Source organism: Panthera leo, chromosome A3, assembly GCF_018350215.1.
Source record: "Panthera leo isolate Ple1 chromosome A3, P.leo_Ple1_pat1.1, whole genome shotgun sequence".
Classification (NCBI taxonomy): Eukaryota; Metazoa; Chordata; class Mammalia; order Carnivora; family Felidae; genus Panthera; species Panthera leo.
Window position 1 is genome coordinate 101,371,871 of NC_056681.1, and position 21,657 is coordinate 101,393,527.

A 21,657-nucleotide genomic window follows, 5' to 3' on the forward strand; every position below is an offset into this window, starting at 1 on the left:
AACCAGAACTTGTGGCCAATTTACACAAAAAGCTTCATTTTCCCTTTATTGGAGGTAAAAGTACAAAAAGCTCTTAAACTCTCCCTAGAACCATCTAAGGAATAAAGCTATTCAATACTACAAATGTCACTATAAAACTAGCTATGGACATAAACCATTATTATACAATTTGTGCCACTTGTCCTCCAAAATAGTGCAGATTCTCCATCCACCCACCAGGTCAAAAACGGAGTCAGCTTTTTTGGAAATTAGTTTCAAAATCACCACTGTGTCTCTAGAAAGCATATTTCTAGAACAATATAATTACCACATGTAGGAACTGTCATTCTTCTGAACTATAAAAATATTTCCCTTTAATTCTCTCTTTATATTTTAGGGATTGCTTCTACCCGCCGCCCCCCCCCCCCCCCCCCAGCCCCCAGACAAAGATGAGGGCTATAAAGCTTGGCCAGCCAGTTTCAAGAGACCCACGAAGAACAAGGACCACACGTGATTTAGTGAGAGCCCTCTTCTGGAGTATAGCAGTATAGAGTTGGCTCAAATTAGGTTATGCCCCCAAATCCAGTTTAAATATGACGTAGAAAGAGTAGTCCAAAATAAGACTGAGCGAAGAACAAAATTTTCAAGTTCACAATTTCGGAAAGCCACATTCCTAAGAGGCCATTCTGTGTCACCTGTTAGGGGTGTGAACATAAGTTAAGGCTAATTGCTTGGCAAAGGGCTCCAGGAGCTGCTGCAGTGTCTTGAATGTTTTGTTCCTGATGAACTCATGGAGCGAGACCTCTGTCTGAGTACAGTTTTTCCTAGAAATTCCAAGTCTTCAAATACAGCGTTTTCAATAATGTTGGTAGCTTCAGGCCGTTCCATGGGGGATGGAGAGAGCATGTCTTGAACCATCACATACTGAAATATAAAAATTGTCTTGTAACGAAGGGCCAGGTTTAGACCGTGAAATAGTCTGCTAAATCAGGAATCAGAAAATTTTTTCTGTAAATATATTAAGTTTGTGGGCTAGTTTCTGACGCAACTTCTCAACTTTGCCAGGAAAGTACAAAAGCAGCCACAGATCTTAAGTAAATAAATGGGCATGGCTGTGGCCCAATAAAACTTTATTATAAAATTAGACAGAAAGCTGCATTTGGCCTGTGGGACATAGGTTGCTAATCCCTGGTCCAAATAAACACGGACCATTTCATGGTAATTGAATTGATTGTTTTCTAACATATAATAAAGGGTCTTAAATCATATCCTTGAAACACAGACATAACCTGTCTTTAAAAATAATTCTATCTTGGGGCATCTGGGTAGCTCAGTTGGTTAAGTGACTGACTTCAGTTCAGGTCATGATCTCGTGGTTCATGAGTTCAAGCCCCGCATCGGGCTCCGTGCTGACAGCTTGGAGCCTGGAGCCTGCTTCAGATCCTGTGTCTCCCTTGTTCACTGCCCCTCCCCTGCTCATGCTCTCTCTCTCTCTCTCAAATAAACATTAAAAAAAAAAAATTCCATCTAGGGGTGCCTGGGTGGCTTAGTCAGTTAAGCGACCAACTGCTGATTCCAGCTCAGGTCATGATGTCGGGTTTTGTGAGACTGAGCCCCACACTGAGCTCCATGCTTACAGCTCCGTGCTGATAGCACAGAGCCTGCTTGGGATTCTCTCTCCCTCTCCCTTGCTCATGCTCACTCCCTTTCTCAAGCTAAACATTACAAAAATAATTCCATCTTATAACTGCATATGAATGTACAATTATCTCAATAAAAATTTCAATTAAAAACAATCACACCAGAGGGGCACCTGGGTGGCTCAGTCCGTTGAGCATCCGACTTCGGCTCGGGTCATGATCTCGTGGTTCGGGAGTTCGAGCCCCGCGTCGGGCTCTGTGCTGACAGCTCGGAGCCTGGAGCCTGCTTTGGATTTTGAGTCTCCGTCTCTCTCTCTGCCCCAACCCACTCACATTCTGTCTCTGTCTTTCTCAAAAATAAATAAAACATTAAAAAAAAAAATTTAAAAAAATCACACCAGAGATCAGTACCTAACCCCTTTCCTTGATTTTTTTGAGCTCCCTTAATGTGATATATATATATATATATATATATATATATATATATATATATATATATATATATTTTATAACACTTGTTAGTGTGGGTCCTTTTCTTTTTCTTTTTTTCCTAAAGTTTATTTATTTTGAGAGAGAGAGAAAGTGAGCGAGCAGGGGAGGCAGAGAGGGAGGGAAAGAGAGAGAATCCCAAGCAGGCTCTGCACTGTCAGTACAGAGCCCGATGCAGGGTTGGAACTCATGAACCGGGAGATCGTGACCCAAGCTGAAACCAAGAGTTAGATGCTTAACCGACAGAGTCACCCAGGTGTCCCAATGTAACATGTATTTTTCCAGGTGCCCCAATGTAATATATATTCTTATAAGCCACCTTGGAAATTGAATCATCAACTTTGAAAAATATATAACAAAGTAATTTTTAGTAAAATATATTTCATTTTAGCTTAGTGTATCTTATATTATAAAGATCATTTTTTTTAAGTTTATTTTGAGAGAGAGAGCGGGAGAGAGCACACGAGCAGGAAGGGGCAGAGAGAGAGGGAGTGACAATCCCAAGCAGGCTCCACATTGCCAGCAGAGAGTATGACCTGGGGCTTGATCCCACAAATTATGAGATCACTACTTAAGCCGAAATCAAGAGGTAGTCAGTTGCTTAACTGACGGAGCCACCCAGACACCCCTATAAAGGTCATTTTTAAAAATTTACTTACTGGGACACCTGGGTGGCTCAGTCGGTTAAGCGTCCGACTCGGCTCAGGTCATGATCTCACGGTTTGTGAGTTTGAGCGCATATCCAGCTCTGTGCTGACAGCTCGGAGCCTGGAGTCTGCTTCGGATTCTGTGTCTCCCTTTCTCTCTGTTCCTCCCCTGCTCACACTCTCTTTCTCTCTCAAAAAATAGAGATTAAAAAAAAAAAATTTTTTTTTAATTTACTTATTATTTATGAGAGAGAGAGAGCACAAGTGAGTGAAGGGCAGAGAGAGAGGGAGAGAGAGTGTGGAGCCCAGAGTGGGGCTCGAGTTCACCCGAGAGGGGCTTGAACTCACAGATGTCGAGATCATGCCCTGAGCCAAAGTAGAACACTCAACTAAGCCACCCAGGCACCCCTATAAAGATAATTTTTTAATGCAGTTCTTCACTGACAGATAAATTTGGACTTTTTTCTAATTTGATAATTAACACCCAGTCTGATTTACTTCAGTTTAATTATTTAAGAAAATTCAAGATTTATAAAATGATGTGTGTGTGGACCAAATATATTATGAAATACAAATAACAAAAGTAGCAAAAACAAACTTCAAAGGTTCATTACATACAATTTCTTCCATCAAGACCAGCTTAACTTTCCCTCCCACTCTGCTGAACCATTTTACAGTGTTGCTCTGAGTGCTTTCACTCCAACACACATAATCAATGGAAATTAGTGACCCCCCCCCCGGCCCCCCCGCTGCCCTGCTTTTTAAAGAAATCAGCCAGTTTTTAAGGTCCCTCCCAAATTCACTGAAATAAAGAGATTAATGGCACGGTCCCAGGAGCAGCTCTATGCCCGTGAGTGAGCTAGGAGTTCAGCTTTACTCAAGCCAAAGGACACACAGGATGCACACACAGGACATCACCCAGCAGGGAACACAGAACACGGGGCTGAGGGCCCCACCAAGGACCCCAGACCCAAGTTCAGTCTGTGATTTTAACAAGTTGTGTACGCTTGGGATCAGGTCCCTTTCTTCTCTAGACCTCTGGCTTCCTCATCTGTAAAATGGGAAACTGATGAATTAATGGCTCAAGACCCTTTAAGTTCTGAATTTGATTCACAAGAAAATAAAAGATTAGAATTATACAAACCTCACGAGGATATTTCTGAGTAAACAGTGATGGAAATTTGAGATTTCTTACATCAGTTAAGATCTATAAAGAAAGAAAAGTGTTACTGGTTTTTAAGTCGGTTTTGACATATGGATTTATTTGTTTAAACGTATTGTTTGATACTCTCACAGAGTGACTAAGAAGAAAATTGAGTATTAAACAGACAGAAAATTTATCAATAGCTTTTCCTGACCTGACAATCTACAAAGAAGTGCTTCCAGAGCACAGATCTTACATGCCATCAAATCACCAAAATCTAGAAAATAATTCAGATATAATTATGCTTGAATTGTACATATTATACTGACACCTCGATTTTAACTGAAAACACATTGATTTGTGTAAAAAAACCCTCAATCATTCATGAATAAATATTTGTGACCTTACGTGGGTAACTTTTTCTATTTGTATCTAGCCTCTTTGTATTTGATATGAAAGAGTACATTCTTTCTTCCTCTCTCTCTCTCTTTTTTTTTAGTTATCTCTATCCCCAACGTGGAGCTCAACCTCATGACTTTTGAGATAAAGAGTTTCACGCTCTGCTGACTGAGCCAGCCAGGTACCCCTGTTTTTCTTCTTCTTATTTTTTTTTTTTTTGAGTGAAAACAAAACAAAACAAACAAACAAACAGTTAATTGTGCTAAATCCTGAGTATAAAACGAAGCTTTTCAAAGTTCATTGGGAAATTTTCATACATGTTATCACTCTCTTTATGTTCCAGAGAAAGACATAATAGAGAACAAAACTTTTAAAATAAGATTCTCAGATTTAAGAGAAGATAGTGAATCCACATAAAAAGAATGGAATGTTCTAAAAAGGAACAATCTTGGACATTAAAAATTGGATTGTCAAAATAAAAACTTAGGAAATTGGAATAACGAGTTAAGGAACTCTTACAAAAGAACCGTACAAACAAATGGGAAATAGGAGGGAAAAAATTAGCCAATTATAGGATTAAGTCAGGAGTTATAGAAAAACAGAAAAGTGGAGAAGAATTTCTAAAGAACTAGCACAAGAAATTTTCTAGAACTGAAGGAGTCACATCTTCTAACTGAAAGGACGTACCGGTGTTAAGTACATTAAGTGAGGGGAAAAGAGATCAATGAAAGGACTGAATTTCGTAAGAGCTTCCAGAAAGGAAAACAAAACGGTTCCAAAGATTCCACATAAAAGAATCAGGTATCAGAGAGGCACCAGCTCTGCAGCACTGGAAACTGTAAGGCGGAGTCAATGCCCTCAAGGTTCTGAGGAAAATTATTTCCAATCCAGGATTAGAAGCTGACCAATTCATCAATTACATTTAAAGATGGGAAAAATATTTTTTAGAAACGTGGAGACTCTAAAATTTCTCTCTCATACACTCTTTTTGAGGAATTGGCTGCAGAATGTGCTCTAGCAAAATAAGGGAGTAGTGCAAGGAAGAGGGGAAACGTGGAATCTGGGAGACAGGGAGGGACCCAGGCGGGGAAGGGCAAGTGTGCCCTGGGTGACACCTTATAGAAAGTCCAGGGGGTATTCAGTTCAGATGGGAGGACAAAAGCTTTGAGAAGAAAGACTCCAAGAAAAGGCAAACAAAACAAAACAAAACCCCCAAAACCAGACAGATAAGCTATACTGAGCACTGAGAAAATACTGTGTGATAGATATACAAAATACTGTGTGCAGATTTTGAACACGTTAAAAATGACAATAAAGGTTCACAGAAAACGAAACAATTGAGAAAAGGCCATTCTGGGGGGAAAAAGTATCAGAAAGAAAACAAAGAGTATGTTATTTGGTGTAGCCCATAGAACAATTTTTCACGGTCAAGATAAATTCTGGCTTCATTTAACTCATTTTTTTTACATAACTACATTTTAAAAATATTTCTTATCGAAATAAAATGTAGTTTTAACCGCTTAAAAGTGCCTTCGGTGGTTCTTATTCTGTCCACAATGTTGTACAACTATCACCACTATCTAATTGGAGAACGTTTTCATCACCCCAAAAAGCAGCCCATTAAACAGCCCCTCTCCATCCCCATCCACCCCCAGGTCCTGACAACTACGGATATGCTTTGTCTCTATAGATTTACATATTCTAGATATTTCACATCAGTGGAATCCTACAACAGGTGGCCTTTTGTGTCTGGCTTTTCACTCAGTGTAACACTTTCGAGGGTCATCGGTGTTGTAGCATTCGTCAGTGTTTCATTTCCTTTCGTGGCTGAATAACATTCTATAGCACAGGCACACCACATCATTTTGTTTTTCATCAGCTGACTCACATTTGGGTTGTCTCTCCTTTTTGGCTACTATGAAGATGCTACTGTGAACACTTGCATACAAGTCTGTCTGTGGACCTGTTTTCATTGCTTTTGGGGAAATACCTAGTGTGGGACTGTTGAGTCACGTGTAACTCTATGCTTAATTTTCTGAGTAACTGACAAACTGCTTTCCCCAGTGGCTGTACCATTTTTCATTCCTACCAGCAAAAGTATGGGACTTCTAATTTCTCTATATCCTTTCTAACATTTGTTATTTTGTTTTGTTTTGTTTATTACAGTTGTCATAGATGGTGTGAAGTAGTATCTCATTGTGATTTTGATTTGTCCTTGTTTGTTGCATTTGATTTGTATTAACTTGTATTATTTGTATCCCTTCTTTGGCGAAATGTCTATTCGAGTCCTTTGCTCATTTTTTAATTAAGTTGTCTTTTTGTTCTTGAGTTGTAATAGTTCTTTGTATATTCTGAACACTAGACCTTATCAGATCTATGGTTCACAAATATTTTCTCCCATTCTGTAGGGGATTTTCACTTTCTTGACAGAGTTCTTTGATATACTTGTAACAACATAAATTTTGATGCCGTATGATTCTGATTCTTTACATATGTTGGACCTGTTTCATATCTTTCTAGAAGTTTTTAGAGTGTTCTGAAATTTAGTCATTCCGGTTTTTTAATTTTCTTCTTTTTTTCCCATTTGTTATGCAGAGTACTTGGTAGGTCCTTTTGGTTAGAAAATATGAGCCCTTTGATACTATGTGAGAACTATATCCTCTTCTACCATGGACAGGAGTCAATAAATAAGATCTAAAACTGATATAGAAATGGTGATAAGAACAAACTTTAGAAATACGGAGGTAAGTACTGGGGATAGCAGTTAGAAAAGTTGAGGGTGACCACTTATGGACAATGGGGAAAAATGTGACAATGGCCTCCTTTTAAAAGACTTTCAGTAGTTGGGGCACCTGGTGGCTCAGCTGGTTAAGCATCTGACTCTTGATTTCGGGTCAGGTCATGATCCCAGGGTCGTGGGATGGAGCCCCTCGTAGGGCTCCGCGCTGAGCGTGGAGACTGCTTGGGATTTTCTCTCCCTCTTTCTCTCTCTCTCTCTCCCTCTCTCACTGCCCCTCCCCCACTCGTGCTTGCCTGCTCTCAATCTAAAGCTTAAAAAAATTTTAAAGACTTTCAGTAGTCTTTCTTAAAAGCCATGGTCATGGCTTATTTTCAGAGAAAAAAAAACATTAATTATGCTTAATTTGCCAGTTTTTAAGTGTATGAGTATGTGGCCACTTGCCCTCAGAAAAACTCTTTTCTGACCAAAGACCACCGTCACTCCCTCTCTGCCCCCATTACTCACGGTCCCCCTAGCTTTGCACTTATTACAAATTGACTGAGTGTAGGATATTGTTAATGATGAATTTAAGCAACAAGGACTAATCAAATAATTTTTGAAAACTGAGCTTTAAATGGAAGTAAACAGTCTACAAATCATCCCTGTAAAGCTCATGTGACCTTTTCCACTTACAGTCAACTAGTCTGATGGTATCCAGAATAAGTTACTCTCCTTTTAAAATCCTTTCTTTTGTAAACTTGAGTATTTTCTTTTTGCATCTTTTCTGAGTAGGGGGAACTTACCCGGACTCTCTCCATCTGAGTGCCGAATGGGTACAGCAGTTCAAACAGAATGAGGCCTAAAGAAAAGATGTCCACTTTATGAGAGTAGTTGCTTCCATGAATCTGAAATCCCATATAAAGAAGAAATATTAGAAAAAAATTAACAGAGGTCGTACAAAATTAATATAGCCTTAGTGAATCCCAAAGTTGACCTAGTCACTTCTTGGTTTAAATGTAATCGTATGGGTAAAAACGTCAGCAAAGAGTTAATAATCACTCCCAGCCTCTTTTCTTCAACTCACCACAGCAAGAGTAATTAAACTACTCAGCATTACAGAAGGAAAGCCCAGGTACAGCTCTGAGATATGCATCAGTAAAATAGGCCCCGAAGAAACCTGGAGCCTTGCGGTGCTAAAAAAGTTGGTGGGAGCCAGTAAGAGCTGCTCAACTACCCTCGAGGTGAAGATTTTCAAAGCCAACACTATCTAAAGCAGATCTCTCATTTCTAATCATCTTAGACCTCACCCATTTTTATGAGAAAATCTTCATTACTCCAAACCACTAATCAACTGTGGTTAGCCCTCATTATGGTACTTAATTGTGGACTACTTTGCATTCTTAGTTGTGCTTTACATGCGTATATTTCTTATTGTTCACGACTAGATTATAAAGTCCTGGAGGGAAGGAAACTGCCGCTTTTGTGTGCTTTTGTGTTCTCACCATCAGGCACTGGGCTAAGTATAGAGAAGGCCCTCAATAAAAACTTATTTGTTAAAATGAACAGACGAATTACAGCCCAACTGCTCTATAAAACAAAGCCTCATTCAAATTAAAAGTGACCTCCTCGGACTTAGAAGAACCCTTTTATGTGTGAAAATTACTCTAGGCAGAGAACTTCACGTTTGGCAAACATTAGAGAAGGGCGTTACTCTGAAAGCACTCCATGGTGGCATTTTTAAATTTTTTTTATTTTTTAACGTTTTTTATTTATTTTTGAGACAGAGAGAGACAGAGCATGAACGGGGGAGGGGCAGAGAGAGAGGGAGACACAGAATGGGAAGCAGGCTCCAGGCTCCGAGCCATCAGCCCAGAGCCCGACGCGGGGCTCGAACCCACGGACCGCGAGATCGTGACCTGAGCTGAAGTCGGACGCTTAACCGACTGAGCCACCCAGGCGCCCCCATGGTGGCATTTCTTAATGGGGGACTCGAAGCCCTCTCCCACCTCCTAAGTGGCAGCTGACACCAGCCTCCCAGGCTCCTTCTACCAGCCAGCCTGCCTCTGTGTGTAAAGAGTATCAGCTCGGGAGAGTGTCAGTGCCAACATTGGTGACATTACCTTTCCCTCTTCCCTTCCCTCTTATCTTTGGGGGTTGGGAAGTATTCCAAACTCCCCAAACTCTTCAAAAACAGAGCTTATAGGGCTACAGTGAAAAGGACATCCTCACACACTATTTGGAAAATAACACACCTTCATGAAAAGCAACTTGCAGTAAACACTGACTTCCATTTAATAGTCCTATTTTATTTCATCCACCCAAAGGTAAGTGGAAATGGGGAGATTTGTACGCAGGGATAGTTATTTAAGTAATACTCCTAATAGCAAAACTTGTAAGTAAGTAACTAAAATGCCCAAAACGAACATTGAATAAATTGCTTCACAGAGAGAATACTATATACCCAAAGCTATTTTCTAAAAACATTCAATAATGTGGGAAATGCTTAATTTTAATATTTTATCCAAAATCTTATGGACTAGAATCCCAAGTTTCTTTTCCAAAATAAAGTATGTATAAATACGTGTTGTAAAGGGTGTATACATATACAGAAAAAAGAAATAAGAACCACTGTTAATGTTTTAGAGATTTTTTTAGTAAGTGATTTTAAATTTTTCTTTATACATTCCTATATTTCCTACATACAGAATAGATCGATATAAAAGGAGGGGGAAAAAGTACAATTACGTACATTTAAAAAACAATGTAGCTTCGTGATCTCTACAAAAAGTGATCATACAAAGTGATCTCTACAAAATATCTAAAAATTAAGGAATTAAGTGTAAAATCTCAAGAGGGGGAGAATATAATATAAATATACCCTTTGAGAGTTTAAGTTGATTGTTTTATCACTGTGCAATATTAGAACTTGGACCATATTTCTTGGTAATTACAACCAAGAAAAAAGTAGCTGGTCTCTGCTCACTTATTTTCTCCTAGAAGGGCAAAAAAAATTGAAAGCTTTGATAAAATATATTTTTTTTTTTTTTTTAATTTTTTTTTTTTTTTCAACGTTTTTTATTTATTTTTGGGACAGAGAGAGACAGAGCATGAACGGGGGAGGGGCAGAGAGAGAGGGAGACACAGAATCGGAAACAGGCTCCAGGCTCCGAGCCATCAGCCCAGAGCCTGACGCGGGGCTCGAACTCACGGAGCGCGAGATCGTGACCTGGCTGAAGTCGGACGCTTAACCGACTGCGCCACCCAGGCGCCCGATAAAATATATTTTAAAACAATTTCTTAACACAGCTTCTGAAACTTGGTTAAGACAATTCATACAAAGTATTCTGAGAGACTTTTAAAGGGACATTTTTTGTTTTTAAATTTTTTTGGTAACATTTATTTTCTGAGAGACAGAGCATGAGCAGGGGAGGGGCAGAGAGAGGGAGACACAGAATCCGAAGCAGGTTCCAGGCTCTGAGCTGTCAGCACAGAGCCCGACGCGGGGCTAAAACCCACAAACTGTGAGATCATGACCTGAGCCGAAGTCAGTTAACTGTTTTTTGTTTTTTGTTTTTATATATATATAAAGGGACATTTTAGGAGCACCTGGGTGGTTCCGTGGGTTAAGCGTCTGACTCTTGTTTGGCTCAGGTCATGATCTTGCAGTTTGTGAGTTTGAGCCCCACACGGGGCTCTGTACTGACAGTGTGGAGCCTGCTTGGGATTCTCTTTCCTGCTCCCTCTCTCTGCCCCTCCCCTGCTCTCTCTCTCTCACTCTCTCTCACAATAAGTAAATGAACATGGTTAAAAAAAAATAAAGGGACATTTTATAAAGTGACAGTGTCTATATTGAAGAGTGTATAATATAGAATAACAAGGTAATTGTTAAGAGAATTAAGACTGTTTTTAACTACCATATTTTCACTGCAGTGTCAATGGCAAAATTTCTCCGGCTATCCTTGATTTCTAGTATCTTCAACAACAACAAATATGGTATCATTTATGGTTGATCTCTTCCTTTCTTAGATGGCAACCCTTTCCTCCAGCAAACACACACCCACATGTGCGCACGTGAGCACACACATCAGCCGCAAGCCACAATCCAGTCACAGCACAGCAGCGTGGGGTTAGCTGAGTCCATCTAGTGTCTATGTTTCCACTGACATTCACACTCACTCATTCTATCACGGTTGTAGGTGTCCGGGATAAAGTAAAACAAGAGAAAAATTAGGTCTCTCTTCTGATAGCTCGTATTTTAGAGGGGAGGAAAAAATTTCAGAGAGTTAGAAATGCTGTGAGAAGCATAAACAGTACAATGGGATAGATCCTGACAAGGAGTGGAGGGACAGTCATCTATTTCAAAGGGTGTCTGGGGGCAGGGGTGGAATGGGATATTGTACAACAGTTAAATAAAGTCTTCCTTCTCAAAGGCAATTCCTATGACTGGTCTCTGATACAACCTTCCAAAGATCATCTAATCCACAGATTCTCAAAGTTTGGCTACGGATCCCTGAGGATCCCAACATCCTTTCAGGAGGCCTGCAAGGTCAGGACTACTTCCATACTCCTACTAAGGCATGATTTGTCTCCTCTCTATGTTGACATTTGCACTGTGGGAAGCTTAGCGTGAATCAAGGCAGCCACACCGAGCTGTACCAGTGGTAATGATATTCTTCGGTGCCACATACAGTTAAACAACAACAAAAAAGGCAGTTTCCCTTAGAATGTCTTTGCTGAAGCAGTAAAAATCCTTAATTTTATTACATCTTGACCCTTAGGTACCTATCTTTATAATGGTCTGCATGACAAAATGGGAAATATTCATAAAGCATTTCTGCTCCACACCCAGGCCTAGTGGTTGTCTCAAGAGAAAGCGACTGTGCAGTTGTTGGAGTTATAATATGAACTGGTTGCTTTTCACCTGCCTCCTTAGCACAGCAGGCAGCGCGTCAGCCTCATAAACTGGTTGCTTTTCCCATTTTTTCACCATTTTGAGTTGAAGCAACAACTGGTCGACAAACTATGGTTATTCCAACTTGGTTACCTGACAGGCATTTTCTTTCTTTTTTTTTAATTAAAAAAAAAATGTTTATTTTTGAGAGAGAGAGACAGAGTGAGAGTGGGGGAGGAGCAGAGAGAGAAGGAGACACAGAATCCAAAGCAGGCTCCAGGCTCTGAGCTGTCAGCACAGAGCCCGACACGGGGCTCGAACTCACAAATGGTGAGATCATGACGTGAGCTGAAGTCTGATGCTTAACCGGCTGAGCCACCCAGATGCCCGAGACATTTTCTTACAGGTGAACAAAGTGAGATTGGCACTTCAAGGAAAACTGACAGTGTTTGTGGCTAATGATAAAAACTGAGCTTTGACATGAAATCAGAGTTTGGGAAAATTCATATTCACCATGGGGGCTTCTTAATGTCTAAAGCCTTTTCTAGTGAGACTGGTAGAGATATTAATCCAAGTGATTTTTTAAAATACTAGATAATGACTTGTGACAACTTTTGGAAAAGTTGCATAACTTAGGGAACCGACAGTTTTCAAGTTACCAATACACAATGTGACAAAATCATGCAACAGCGAAAGATCCTTTCAAAGTACAAAAAGGACCAAGGATGTTACAGTAACAGAATACAAACGTTTAGTGACACGGTTTTAGACTCCACAGGGCAGATGACTTTTAAGAAACTATTACTTACTAAGTTTTGATGCACTACCAAAGACAAACCCTCACAATTACCTGAAAATGCTATTAAATACTCCTCCCTTTCCAACTATGTATCTGTGTGAGGTCTGATTTTCATTTCCTTCAGCCAAAATAACACAGTGCAACAGATTAAATGCAAAAGCAGATGTGAGAATCTGGCTGTTTTATGTCCGATAAGATTTGCAAAAAATGTACACAAATGCCACTCTTCTTGCTAACTTGTTTTTGTTTTGGAAAATACTTATTTCTCACAGAAATGTCTTTAAGATGTGATGGGTTCAATATTGCTATTTTTAGCTAGTAAGATTTTTATGAATTTCTCAATATTAACCTCTAACTTGGCAAATATTGATAGGTAAGATCCCATAAGAAAAACTCTTGGGTTCTCAATCGCGTTTACAAGTATAAACAGGTATCGAGACCACAAAGTCCTAGATCGGCTGTTGCAGAAGCATCTGTAAGCCTGTGAGTATGGTTAGCCTGGTGGTGGCTGTGCATGCTTCTCCGATGCTCTCGGGATGCCCTGCTCCCACTACTCTTCTAGGCCCTGCCCGTTCTCAGTGCGTGTCCTTGGGAGACTAAGCATACCACAAGGCAACACATCCTAGCCCATCTACCACTAGTTCCTGCCCTGGTACATTCTAGAAGTTGCTTGTGAATTACTGGAATGAGCAGCCCAGTACAGTACTCTGGCTCTGGCTGGCTCTGAAACCAGTTTCTACATAGTTTACACAAGACGAACTGGAGTTACGTTTGGGAGAGGGGCATTCCAAGTCTTTTTCTAAATTTCCGGTTACTGTCAGGTTTTGGTGCAGGGGTGAGTGTGTTTTATGCGCTGTATTTTTCTTAATTCATCCCCAACTCAGGTTGTAGAAATGGCACCCTAGCAGTGCTGTCTGTGAATACTACTACCGGTTTCCATGATTTTCAGATTTTATTGTATTGGGTATTTTAAGGAGAATGTGGATGGAGATTCCTGGGGCTCATCTAGTTTGTGGCCATTCTAACTGAAAATCCATTTTCAATTTGGAAAGAAAACAAAAAACTTGCCTGCTCTGGGCTCATATACAGTTTGGTCCCTACTTGTCCTGTGTGTCTGGCACACGCTGGCATTGGGGTCAGAACCATCTGCTCTTCCTCATCCTGGTCCATTGCAGTCACTAATCCAAAGTCTCCGACCTTGACCACATCGTCCACTGTAAAGAATATGTTGGAAGGCTGGAAAAAATAAGACAGACAAAGGCATGGTGGGTGTATATGGAGAAGAAGAGAAATGAAGAGAATTATTTAAATGACTGTAGAAGATATATACAAGAAACTAGATAGTCTCAAACATGTTTCTCTTTAAAATGGACTAATATAAAAATAAAAGCAATCATCCAATGTTGAGTAAGGAAAAGGGAGGGGTGACAAAGGGAGCTGGCATTGATTGAACATCTATTTAAACTCTTAGAGATTCACATTCTCCAGGACCCAGTCCTCAATCTCAGTATTCTAGACTCTCCTTGGGCAGGCTTTTTATGTTTATGACTTAAGCCATGATAGTTAACAGTAATAATAACAGCAAAGGCATACATAACACTGGTAATGCACCAGTTCTAAAGCAGTTCACCACTACTGGGGTGCCTGGGTGGCTCAGTCAGTTAAGCGTCCGACTTCAGCTCAGGTCATGATCTCACAGTTTGTGAGTTCGAGCCCCGCATTGGGCTCTCTGCTCTCAGCGCAGCGCTCTCTGCTGTCCAGAGCCTGCTTTGGATCCTCTGTCCCCCCTCTCTCTGCCCACCCACCCTGCTCATGCTTTCTCTCTCTCAAAAATAAACAAAAATTAAAAAAAATAAAGCAGTCTACCACTATTAACTCATGTAATACTTACAACTGTATTAGTCCTTTTAGACCTCCATTTTACAGATATGAAAACTGAGGCCCAGAACAATTAAGTAAATTGCCCAAGGTTACCCATCTAGCAAGTGGTGGAGCAGGGATTCAAACCCAGGAAATTCAAGTTCAAGTTTCCCTAAGAAAAAGACTTCTGGTTCACTGCCACATGGCCAGCATTCAGGACAATCATTGCCCTATGGTAGCTCATCACTTCTATCTGATGAATGAATAAAACAGACTGACCTTTGGGTTTGTGTCTGAGAGGGGAAGTAGGCTACCAAGGAGAATAAGAGCTCTTCACTACTACCTTGTGCTGCCTCTTCTAATACCCTAGGCTCCCATATACTCCCAGACCACTGTCCTGAGTTCTAAACCCTCACATACAACTCTTTGTGGGATATATCCAACCAGATTTCTTGTGGGTTCCTCCAACTGCCCGTGTGAAATACATCATCGTTCCTTCAGCACCTGTGCTAACCCTGGCTAACATAAACACTGTCGTAGCCCTTGAAATAAGGAGAAAGGAAGTCATTTAGCTCATGACATTGAATGTCACTGGGCCTCCAATACTGCTAAATAACATTTTACTCCTAAACTGCAAAATACGCTTCTACAGTTTCGACTCTGAAGCAGTAAGTTATTGCACAAAACCCAAAGTCTACAGTAATGGCATCCTGCTCTCCCCCAAATGACCCCATGTGAGAGACAACAATAGACCGTGCTGCCATTCGTTTCATCTTTCTCCCTCCCTGCTTCTTTTCTGGGGTCAGTTGTTATTTACTAAACACTGTAATGGACTTTTTTTTTTTTTTTTTTTGGTCTTCCAGCATCTCCCCCTGTGCTTCCACCAGAAATATCCTGACTTGCCCTGGGGAACTCCCTTCTTCCCAAGCGTGCAGCAACCCCGTGGTTCGTGTGGAAGTTGTCCTGAGGCTACTACCCCAGAGGTTATATAAGCCAGTCAGCATGGTTCCATCCCCTGGCTAGGAGACTGGGTTAGGGGTGGATATGTGTCCTTGGCTTATCAATTAGAAAGAAACCCAGGATTTCTGAACAATATTGGGGGAAAGAGATACTTTTGTTCCCATGCCCTATCCAACGACCCTCAAAGACTTACAACATGAAGCCCTGAGGACTGCTGATACCTATCCTGAGACCGTGAAGGGAGACCATGCCTGAAAATGGAAACACGAAATGGCGATGGGGTAGGGCCAGGTTCTGGCTATACATCTCTTGATCCTAGATCAAGCTTTACCTGAATCTTGGATAGTTCAGTTATATGGCCAATACATTTCCTTTTTGGTTAAATCGGCACAAATGCGTTTTTCCCATAAACAAAAGAATATTAAAAATAAAATGGTATGAGCATACAGAATGTGCCAGACATTGTACTAAGGAACTAACAAGTGAACAAAACAGACATGGAAACCAAAGGATAAATAATACAAGTGTGATGAGAATTTAAAGGAGAAATACCAGGTTCTATGAGGACACAGTATACCTGAGGAACTGCGAAAAGCCCAGTGTGAAGCCCCAGCTAGAGAGAAGAGACTAGAAGCCTGGAGAACTGGGGGATGGGGAGCGCCAATGACAAACACTGGGCAAGGAACAAAAGCTGGGGAGTGGAAGGGCCGCAAGGTTTAACATGGCTCAGAGCCTTGGGTCAGAATGAACAGAATGCAGACCTTTTTAAACTGGGAATAAAAATTGTGGGAGTAATTTTTCTGGCACACTGGAAGTCTTTAAAAACAATAGGTCTTTACAAAGGAACAAACTTTTTGATTTCTAGAAAAACTAAGGGGAAATTGGAATTTTTTTGGTGGATAGACAAACGCAGAAAAAACCTTTAGACAACACTGTGGCATTAAACAAATATTCACTAATATCTCATTAACATTATAAAATCGGCAGAAGGATACATCATCAGTGAAAGCACAATTACATTGCCTTTCAACTTGGAATCTTGTGTGTATAGTAAGTGCTGAGTACAAGAAGAATGTGTTTCTAACCAGATGATAAACGTTTACCGTATTCAAATAGCCAGCACCCTTTGGTTAAGGGGATCTGGCTTCCTGGAAGTTGTCTTCTCCCTTCCAACCAAAAGAAATCATCTCTGAACTTTTCCTACAGTGCAAAATAACTCCTGCTCATCAGTTTGGGCCCACCCTAAAAATCACTGAAGCACAGTGATTATATATACCTCAATAAGGATTACTTTGGAAAATAGGAACTATTCCTAACTCTGATCCCTGTTATTCCAAACTCTTAAAACATATTCAAGGATTAAAAAAACTACTGGTGATTTGAGAAGAAAATAACTTGTCCAAGTAGCTACTTTGGTGCCTGAAACAAAAGAGTGTGGTCACGTGCAACAAAACTGAAAATGCCTGCAATCAATAATTTCAGCTACTTCGTCATCAGGAGAGTATTTACATATTCCCTACACATGTGCTGATGATCGCTATGAGCGTATGGAATATGGCCGAAATTAGCCAGGTAAAAGTTCCATATACTTATTTCAGAGACACACGTTGAAGAAATATTGAGTATTTTAGCAAGAATCTTATATAATTTAGCATATCATATTGCCACAATATTCAATACCGTATATACCAAAAATAGAATCAAAAGTTTTAGAGCTAGAAACAATCATGTGGCTATTTCCTTTCTTTCCCCATCCAGCTTCTCACACCCTTCCCCAAATGGCTAATGCGGAACCTATGTCTGCCCTTCCTTCGTGGGTCCTTTCACCATGCTACTCTGGGGCCCTCTGGAACTTATGTCAGGGTTACCCAAAGCCATAGGAAAAACAGGGTATATCTGCTCAGGGTGGATTGGTCCTTTTCATCAGGAGGACCGGGAATACTTTTTACTGTAAAATGAACATAAGCACATTATAGAGGACAGGGTATGCTCTGCCCGAAGTTTTCAAAACACAAGACTTCTTTTTGCAGAGGTTCCTTCAGGCTATTTCCCCTGACCTCTGCTCCCTTCTCTGATGCCTTTACTCTCCTTTGCCCGAGGGCACTTCAGTTAGAGACCGACAAATATCGAAAGAACTGCTCTCAGTCACGGAATGTCAGACTGAAACCCCTGGGCGGTGTTCCCCGAATACAGACCTTGAGGTCCCTGTGCATGAGCCCTTTACTGTGCAGAAACTCTACCGCCTCTGCGATCTGCAGGAAGATGTGCAGACACACGCTCCTCTCTCTCTCCTCTATGGTGCACCGACTGTTCATCCAGTCTTTGAGGTTTTCCTTTCTGCACAGCTGCATCTGAATGTAAAGATATACCTTCGGTGAACTGGGCTGGAGCTTCTCTGCAGTGTTTTTAGTGAGATCTAAACTCAAAGTGGTCGGTCTTGGAGGAGAAATAGAGAAGGTAGGTTCGGAAGAAGATTTGCTACTGGAATGCTTGAAAGGAGTCAGTTTATTAGCACAATGGTTGCCAATATGCAGGCGGTTAGTTTTGTGCTCTTCTTTCCTGGATGCATTATCGCAGCCAGAATCTTCAAACACTATAGAAGAGGATGTTCGCTCCCTTGACCTTCCATAAAGAGAAGCTTCAGAAGGACAAAGTTCAAAGGAGTGCCCCTCCTCATTGCCGTCCATGGTACCGTCTTCCACATCACACTCTGTAAGGCAACTGTCCTGGAGGTTGTAGGCTGCATCCACTGACTCACTGGTATCTCCGTGGTTCGTTCCTGATAATTCCAGTGGAGAGAACTGGCTCTCAGATGAACTTGTCTGGCCACAGGAAATCCCTACTGAAAAAGACCTCCTTTGTGAAGAAGGAGCTATGATCTCAATATGTTCCTTTGTAGAGAAAGGGTCCATTCTGCATATTTTAACGGATGGTCCATCCACTGGACTAGGAGAGCTGAGTGGCCAGTCTGTGCTAAAAGTGGGAGAGATACAAAGGGAAGAGAGGGAGTATGTGCTGATTAAATTATGTGAACTATACTCTTTATTCTAAAAGCTTCGTCTGTAAGAAAGCCAGTTACCAAATGACAAACAACAGATTAAATAAAAACATGCTATATGTGACAAAGAACAGTCATATTCCATCCATTTCTTCTAAGAAATTTAAATTGGAAAGCTTCGTTTTATACTCGAAGCCATTATCTGTTGTGCCAGAGCAGCCAAGGACTTTATGCAAAACACAAGGCACTGAGGGCCCACCAAAGACAGGATTCCTCAGCGGCCGTGATTCTGAATCCCTCGTCCACACTGGGGCAGCAGCTCCCAGGGCCTTGAGCTGAGGATCACCTCACTGGGTCCTTCCATGGTTTGGCTACTGACTGCGTCTATAACAAGTGCCACCTCAATAAATGGCTTCATGTGGATCTGGGGTTGTGTTTGGCACACGTAGGCTGGGATTTAATCTCAGCTATTTGGTAAACAGTCTGTCTGCAGCCTGCCTCTTCTTCGTTCTCATTTAATCCTTTTTACAAGAGCCTTCTTTCCCAAGATATAGGAATTATCTTCAGTAAGTTTAAGTATTTTTAGCTGCAAATACTTGTAACCTACCTTGAAAAAGAGTTGTGAATTGTTAACTACTGAGAAACTAAACATCTAAAATTAAAAAAAAAAAAAAGGAGACAAAAGCAGGCAATCTCTCTTGATGAGAAAAGCCACTGTAAATCCCTCAGTGATTTACAATTTGTAGAGCCCTATCTACAAATAATTTCAAAAATTCAGGTTCTAAAAAATAAACTTTTCAATTAACAAGTGGCTAGAGAACGTTCTAAAACATGACAGAGAACAGCAGTTTTTCCTAAAACAAACAAGACACATCTCTAGTTACAGAAATGATATTTTGTTCACAGAAGGAAAAACTAGCCTAAAACTAGCCTAAAAGAAGTTTTTAAGTCTCTGTCTAATCAAGTTACCTTTCATCTTTCAGCCAGATTTCATCCATTTTTTCTTGCCACTTCTCTGGTGGTGCCTCCAACCAAGCATTGAAATATCTCACAATTCCTGGATGGTCAAGCTTGGCTAAGGCTTTAACTTCTCGCATTACCTTTTCCCGAGCCAATTCCCTGAAATATAGAAAAAAGACAACACTGAAGGTTGCTCTTATCTGAAAAAGTAATCATATCTAATAGTAAAAAATAAGAAAATAAAAATCTCTCTTGAATGTAAAATTAGAAACAGAGGAGTTAGGGGCTCCTGTGTAGCTCGTCAGTTAAAAGTCTGACACTTTATTTCAGCTCAGGTCACAATCCCAGGGTCATGGGATGGAGCTCCATGCTCAGCACGGAGGCTGCTTAAGGATTCTCTCTCTCCGTGTCTCACCCTCTGCCCCTCTACCCCATTCATGCACTCTTTCTCTTAAAAAAAAAAGAAAAAGAAAAAGAAAGAAAGAAATGAGTTAGCCTAGTGGCACAATTCTAAAAATCCACGTGCTAGGTTTTGTATTTTAAAAAATCCATGTATTTTATGGGCACCTGGGTGGCTCAGTCGGTTAAGTGTCTGACTTCATCTCAGGTCACGATCTCACAGTTTGTGAGTTCGAGCCCCACGTCGGGCTCTGCGCTGACAGCTCAGAGCTTGGAGGCTGGACCCAGCTTCAGATTCTGTGTCTCCCTCTCTCTCTGCCCCTACCCCTGCTCATGCCCTGTCTTTGTCTCTCAAAAATAAATAAACATTTAAAAAAATTTAAAAAATACATGTTTTTAGGTTTTTTTCTTCTAAAAATAAATGCTACAGACATATCTATTGTCTCTTGGATGACTAAAAATGAATGACTACAGACCGTTAAAGATTAATGTTTAATGCTTGTTAAATCAATAAAAAGAGGAATAGGTGTTAAGTATTCAGAAAAAGGAGCTCAGAATGGCAGCTCAGGAGGATGGAGAACAAACACACTGGTACATACATAATTGGCACAGCACATATTATAATGCAAAAAACCTGTATTAGCATGTTTGTTTGAGGCAAGTCTCACATACTGAGTATCACAGGCAATGAAGTGTATTAGAAAAGCGTCTGGTGGGTCACCTGGATGGCTCAGTTGGTTAAGTGTCTGACTCTTATCTTGGCTCAGGTCATGATCTCAAGGTTCGGGAGTTCAAGCTCCACATCAGGCTCTGTGCTGACAGTGCAGAGCCTGCTTGGGATTCTCCCTCTCCCTCTCCCTCTCCCCCTCCCCAGCTCATGCTGTCTCTGTCTCTCTCAAAATAAATAAATAAAAGTGTAAAAAAAATTTTTAAAAAGAAAAGCATCTGGATTCGATTTTCTGCTGTGACAGCTTTTCTGATGGATCTAATCTCACATATCTAGGGATCCCACTATCACCTGAAACAACATAATGAATGCAAGTGACGTCCTCCTCCCTCCCCAGGAGATGGATGGCCACTCCCACTCTGCCCTCTGTGCTTGGCTGTTGTCCTACTCTCCCAATCTGAGAATCCTGCTACATTTTTGAATTCTTCAACTTCTAGGTCCCCACCTTCAGTTACCAAGTCCTATCAGCTCTTCCTTTTCAATTCATTACACTCACTCGTTTCTCACCCGTCCCCACTACTGCGCACAAATGTTCCACATCTTAGGACTAAACTTACAAAAAAAAACCCCCAAAACACCCAAACCAAAAACCTAACAAACATTTATCTCTGACCCTTTCCTCATGTCAGCCACTTATACGTACCACCTCCAGAGCCACCTCCACTTTGATCGCGTCACCTCTCTACTCAAAGACCCAACTGTCTATGAAACAAAGTCTAACCCCCCTTGCTTGGCATGTAAGGTCCTGAAACCCACATCTTACATCTCCTCCACACTCCCCCATCCTTACCCTTTACTCCACCCACGCCAGAATGCTCACTGTTCTCTGTGCCACCTCCAAGTGCTTTCCCTAGAGCCCTTCTCGGGCCATCTGTGTAGTGAGACATCCCTCCCTCACACATCCGTCTACTGAGAGACAGGCTACTCTTGAACACGCAGCCCAGATGTCACCACCTCCATAAAGCTGGCCTTCCTTGATTTCAGCTACATCTGCACTTTTGTCATGGGAAGCTATTTACTAATCTAGGCCACCAGGTGACAGTCTT

At 41.0% G+C, this 21,657-nt stretch overlaps 1 protein-coding gene across 2 annotated transcripts in view; it reads right to left on the reverse strand.

Moving 5' to 3' along the window:
* Window positions 1–398: 398 nt before the first annotated feature.
* The window catches only part of EIF2AK3 (eukaryotic translation initiation factor 2 alpha kinase 3), a 67,798-nt gene continuing 46,539 nt past the window's right edge, over window positions 399–21,657 (reverse strand). For both annotated transcript variants that reach the window (XM_042932972.1, XM_042932971.1), the window contains exons 12-17: window positions 19,495–19,644; window positions 17,723–18,500; window positions 13,776–13,943; window positions 7,821–7,922; window positions 3,900–3,962; window positions 399–903 (exon numbers count right to left, since the gene is read on the reverse strand). In XM_042932972.1, the coding sequence (XP_042788906.1) occupies window positions 703–903; window positions 3,900–3,962; window positions 7,821–7,922; window positions 13,776–13,943; window positions 17,723–18,500; window positions 19,495–19,644 (1,462 nt within the window). In that variant the 3' untranslated portion in view covers window positions 399–702. The remainder of the gene's footprint in view (window positions 904–3,899; window positions 3,963–7,820; window positions 7,923–13,775; window positions 13,944–17,722; window positions 18,501–19,494; window positions 19,645–21,657) is intronic.